The following is a 6000-nucleotide window of genomic DNA, read 5'->3' as shown; positions in this document are numbered from 1 at the left end:
ATCCTATATACCAGCATTTGCTCTTTAGCAGGACAAGTGCTTGTCCAGATACTTCCGAACTGTTGTGACAATATCTGCCTCCACCATTCACTCAGGCAGACTCTGACTACCCTCTGGTTGAAAAAAGTTCTTCTTCAGATCTCCTCTAAACTTCTTATCTCTTACCCTAAGTATGTGTTCTCTACTTTTAAATGCCTCTGCTTTGGGGCAAAGTTTCTGACTATCTACCCTCTCTATGCCCAACATAACTTTGTGTCCCCTGCCAGGTTCCCCCCTCAGCTTCCTCCACTCCAAGAAAAACAAACCCAGGGTATCCAGTCTCTTCTCGTAACTGAAATGCGCCGTCCCCAGGCAACATCCTGGTGAATCGTGTTTGCAGCTTGGTGACGTAGATCACCTTTGAAACACAAAAGGAACAGGCGCAGAACTACCACACTGTTCTGTGTTTGCCTGACATTCAGTAAGACCACTGATAAACTTCTACCTTCATCAAATTTCCTGAGCAATTCCCATATCCTTGATTCCCTTAGTGTCCTGTCATTAATCATTCTCAGGAATATAGTGTCGGAGCATCCATAGTCCTCTGGGGTGGGGAATTTCAAAAGATTCTCAAGTGTTAGAAGAAAGAAACTTCTCTCTGGCTCAGCTCTGACTGGCTGATCCTATCCTGTGACTTAAACCCAGCTCTTAGTGCCTGTCTCTCTACATAGATCATTTCTTATTCCTCTGCACTCAGGAAGTATAGACCAATGTTATACAATTTCTCCTTGTAGGAAAATTCCTTTCACAGGTATCTTCTAATCCCAGGAATCAATCTGGTCAGTTAACATTCTGCTCTGTCCAAGACAAGTATGTCTATCAATAGAACCGGAGGTCAAAGCCAAACACTACTCCAGGTGAGATCTCACCAAAGCCCTGAGAAAGTGCAGAGAGACTACCTCCTTCTTCCAGACCCCTCACATTAACCATCTCTCTTCCTAATTGCTTACAGTTAGCTTTGTGTTTGTGTACTAAAATCACTCTGCACAAAAATGTTTCTGAGTTCCTCAACACTCAAAAAAGATTCCATTTTTCCCACAATGAGAATAACTTCACATTTCCCCACATTATATCCCATCTGCCACCTTCTTTCCCATTGACATGACCTGCCTATGTCCTTTTTCTGCCTTTTTTGCCTCCTCTTCACAGCTCATTTGGCTTTGTATCAGCAGGACACTTTGACACAATAACTGTTATCAATATAAATTGTGAAAAGCTAAGAACGTAGAACTGTCCCTGTGGCTCCCCACTAGTAAAAGCCCGATCTCTTTATTCCTAGTCTTTTTGTCTTTCTACTAATACTCATTTTATGCAGAAAGGTTTTATTTTTGTGGAACCTCAACAAAGGCGGTTATATTATATCTACTATCTCCCCTTTATCTACCCTCCTAACTGCATCCTCAAAAACTTTCACATTTGTCAATCATGATTTCCCTTTCATGAAGTTCTGAATCTTATCACAAACTTGATAATGGATTTCAACACTTCCCTGGTCAGCAGATGCCAGTCTAACTGGCTTGTTGGAATGGGTGGACTGGAGTGGGAAGACAACATCTCTGACATTCAGAAACATTCAAAAACTATGAAAACAAGATCAAACAATAAGGATTACTAAAAATGTAAAGAATAAGAAAAAAGTCAAAAACCATTAAAATCTTTCAACCAAGTATAATTAATCCAGTACTTTGGTTCCTTGCAGCTATTCCTCTCCATGGAACTGAAAGGAATTGCTGGTCTAACCTGGAGCAGACTCAGAGATAGATTATCCAGCGCACTACTCCATGTTGAGGAAAAAGCTGGCAAAGGGCGACCAGCCAGCTTTGGACCTCTGCGCCTGCCTGCACAAGCACGGGAATTCTCATCTTGACCGGGTTTGCTTGTGGAAATGTGCCCGGAGCTTCCACTACATCTTTAGGCTGCGGTATTAACGTGATGTTCCGCTGACGCCCATGTTAATCGCTATCCGTTAAAGGCGTGCGACTTCTGACAACTCTTACTTACCAGGATGCCCCTCGCCCACTGACTCTGAAGTGAACATGAAGGTCCCTTCATCATGTAGGAAGTTGCTATGGATACCATTCATCGGGCAACTCATCTTTAAGGTGAGAAAATGTCGCACTTTGTTTCAATTTGAGAGGGATTGCCTTGATTCAGTCAGAAGGTGGGGAAGAGAGAGCCCCAGAGTCCCCTGAATCCAGTACTATAGATGGATAAACTCTTGTTCCTGCTATATAAGGCAAAGAGAATGTTACCAACATCGTGCCAGTCCCTTAGGGGAGAACAGAGAATGGATCAGTTTCATGTCAAGGCAATTGATTACTGTAACTTACAGAGGAAGCACACAGCATTTAGTAACTATCATATTACTCCCTCATCTTTAATTCCTAATCAACTCCATGCACTTCTTAATTTTTGCTAATTGTTCATGATATTTCAGCCTAGACCCACCCCCCTCCAAATTTGCTTTTGGAGAGTCCTGCCCGAGGGCCGATTCTGATTGATGGACGGAGAGGGGAGGGTGCAAGGGGAGGTTTTTTTGGTAGGCAGACTTGGTGAGATGATGCAATGTATAAATAGTGATTGTGTAAAATGAGTTTGGACTGCATCTATTTCTTTCCACATGGTGGCTCTTCAGAGGCGTGTACTCACTAGTAGACAAAAAGAATGTCATAGAGAGCTTTTATTGTCAGAAACTTAGACAGAATCTCATGGGCACATTCTCACTGCATTCTTTCCCAGAACAGTCCACCTGTTGCACACAGTTTTGACAGCAATTCATCCCCTCCTTCAGAACATCAGCTTGTGAATTTGGTGGAAGTCCCTTTGGATTTTCTGCAAATCCCCTCGCGATTATTCTTGTCAGTTCTGTGATTCTGCAAGGTTTAGTGACTTTAGTTTTGAGAAGTATTTTCCTTCGGGAGCATTCAAGCTTTATATTTAGGATATAACTTTACAAGCAAATTAGTGAAAGATTTAGGCCTAGAAATCTGTGTAAATTCAGCAAAAGATGTTTTAAGTTCAAACAGTTCCAGGCATTAAAGCCCAAAGTTACAATGACACTAAAGGACAAACCTTAGCTCTGAAACAGGTGGATGGCCACTGGGGTAACTGCTCAACAGCAGTTGCAAAAGAAGCAACTGACATTATATTTACAAAGGGAGCAAGCAGAGACGCATGTTTGTGCCTCGAGATACAATTGCACAACACTGTTTATTTCAGGAATAAAGCAAGCAAGAATTGATCTTTCTCAGAGTGAAATGCCATAATGACAACTTCAGGTCATTGTGCGTCACTGTGGAAACTCCTCCAGGCAGTCCTGGGCACACTGCTTCCCGTGTGTGACTGGCGTGATTACCCCTTCAAGGTCATGCAGGTTAACATCACTTCTTAAAAGCCCTAGAGAGAATCAGCATAGAAACAGGCCCTTTGGCCCATTGACCCATGTTGACTCATTTACACTAATCCTACTTCCAACCCATTTTATTCTTCCCGCATTCTTATCAACTCCTCCCAGATTCTACAACTCAGCTACACACTGGGGGCAATTTACAATGGCCAATTAACCTTGATCAGTGCTTCTTTTTGTGGGGTTGGGGGTGAGGATTAAGTTGTTCTGTGAGTGACCACCATTGGCCAATTCCATGTTTTACTAAATACATGCTGGACTGGGATCTCTATAAAATAAGCCCCTCACTCCCCCTTGATTCATCAGACCCCCACATCAGACCTACACAACAGCAGCCACTTCCTCTCCAAGCCACCAGTCTCACTTCTGATGGCCAGAGATCCTCTCCGATCCTCTGGTTCCAAGATCTCAAATCCACCTCCACACTCTGGTTCTTCTTGATCTCCGCACTCACCAAAGTCCCCCAACCCCCTGATCCTCCCCCCCCATCCCTGCTCACTCACATGATCATCAATTCCATGCCCTAAACATTCCACCTTCTCCCACCACCCCTCACTTCCCACCACAGCACTTCCAGCTATTAATCTCTCATATCCAAAACTGGCCTTGGTCCTGGGGACAACACTTCTGGTGAGTGAAAGGTTGAGTGGAAACCACAGTCAAAGCAGTTAGCAGAACCCCACTGCAGAGTGTCCCATTCAGCTGCAGGAACGTTTCGAGGTAAATTTATGGGACGGCATTTAGAATGAGGAAGGAATAGAGGATGGATCAAGAACTGGCAGAGCTGCTGCCTCACAGCGCCAGAGACCCAGATTCGATCCTGACCTCGGGTGCTGTCTGTGTGGAGTTCGCACCTTCTCCCTGTGACCACCTGGGTTTCCTCTGCGTGATCCAGTTTCCTCCCACATCCCAAAGACATGCGGATTGGTGGGTTAATTGGCCATTGTAAGTTGTTCCTTGTGTGTAGATGACTGGTGGTATCTGGGGGGAGAATACAACAATGTATTGATGTAGGAATAGTGTAAGTAGGTGGTTGATGGACAGCATGGACTCAGTGGGCTGAAGGACCTGCTTCCATGCTATATCTCTCTGACTCATTGGGTCCATGAAATCAAATGGGCTAGAATTTGGAAAGATAGGACAGAAATAATGAATGTGATAAGAAATTGATATAGGTGGGTATTTAACATTGAGACAGTAGAGTGAATTCTGAACCCCATCACTCATTCCTTTAAACTAATTCTCGTACTTACTCCCAGATGCACCTCAACCCTGTTCTGCTCAGCCAACACCCATCTCCCACTCTCACCATTGGTTGCTTCAAATTAGCCCTACTATTTAAGAAGTGAGAGGGAGAGGTTAAGGGGACCTACAGACCAGTAACCCAGACTGCAGTGGAAGTTAAAGTCATAGGGTCATAGAGTGAAAGTGGAGACACAGGTAGACAAGGTGGTGAAGAAGGCATTTGGCATGCTTGCCTTCATTGGACAGGGCACCGAGAACAAAAGTTCGGACGTCATGTTACAGCTATAACAAGATGTTGCTGACACCACACTTGGAGTATCGTGTGCAGTTCTGATCACCACACTATAGGAAGGATGTGGTTGTGCTGGAGACAGTGCAGAGGAGACTCATTAGGATGCTGCTTGGATTGGAGGACTTTAGTGATGGGGAAGACTGGATAGGCTGGGCTGGTTTACTTTGAAGTGAAGGAGGCCGAGGACTGGCCTGAAAGAAACCCTCTTTTCCCAGAAATCAACCAAATAAACCTTGGCCGGTGGAAGACCATCAGCTCAGTGGAAAACTCCCTCTGGTCTGTCTAACACTCACTGGTCTTCCAGTGCAAGGAGGTGTCTGACACTGAATTATGCTGACTGGCACACTCCCTGGTCCAGGACTACCTGCTGAGCAATGCACTAGAGCTTGGTGTAGCCACTGTACCAAGCTCCAGGAGAAGGGCCACAATGTACGGACTTGCACCATGCATTACAGGTCCAAGAAACCTCTGCTAACAAACTAGGAAATCCCCACATTTTGATAAATGCAACCACATCTTATGGGAACATCAGGCTGCAGTGCAGGGCTTGTGAAAGAGCATTCACAGAGGACCCTCGTGCGCTTACAGACCTTCCTAGCAAGTGGAGCAAAACATGGGCTGCTGGGGAAACTCAGCAGTTTAAGCAGCATCTGTGGAGGCAAAGGGATGGTCGACATTTTGGGTCATGACCCTGCATCGGTCTCTTGCATCTCCCTGGCAGCTTCCTGCCATGAGTCCCCCATTCACAAGGAAGCTGTCTCCTGCTACACAGTTCTTCAGCAAACTGTGCTGCTTCTTTGCGGGCAATCCCAGTGTCTGAAAGGGTCTATTCTGACCTAATTCTTCAAGGACTACTCCTGAGGTCAGAGCTGTGAGATGGTGATCTGGTTCCTTTGCTATTTTCACCCATGTCACTTGAGAAGAACATGGAGCAACTGCTCTTTCTGCACAGTCTCCTCATGCCAGTTTATTTTGACGGGGGAACCACTGAAGCCACCTGGGGGAGGGGAGGCTGGGA

General features: G+C 45.2%; 1 protein-coding gene across 1 annotated transcript in view; it reads right to left on the bottom strand.

Annotated features, from left to right (window-relative positions):
* LOC127584617 (S-adenosylmethionine synthase-like) overlaps window positions 1-2268 on the bottom strand; it is a 22451-nt gene extending 20183 nt beyond the window's left edge. The window contains exon 1 of the mRNA XM_052041430.1: window positions 2041-2268. Coding sequence (XP_051897390.1) covers window positions 2041-2134 — 94 coding nt within the window. The 5' untranslated portion in view covers window positions 2135-2268. The remainder of the gene's footprint in view (window positions 1-2040) is intronic.
* Between the last annotated feature and the right edge of the window lie 3732 nt (window positions 2269-6000).

Source organism: Pristis pectinata, chromosome 30 (assembly GCF_009764475.1).
Source record: "Pristis pectinata isolate sPriPec2 chromosome 30, sPriPec2.1.pri, whole genome shotgun sequence".
Taxonomy (NCBI): domain Eukaryota; kingdom Metazoa; phylum Chordata; class Chondrichthyes; order Rhinopristiformes; family Pristidae; genus Pristis; species Pristis pectinata.
Note: the sequence above shows the minus strand (reverse complement) of the source record. Positions and strands in the feature narration are given on the sequence as shown.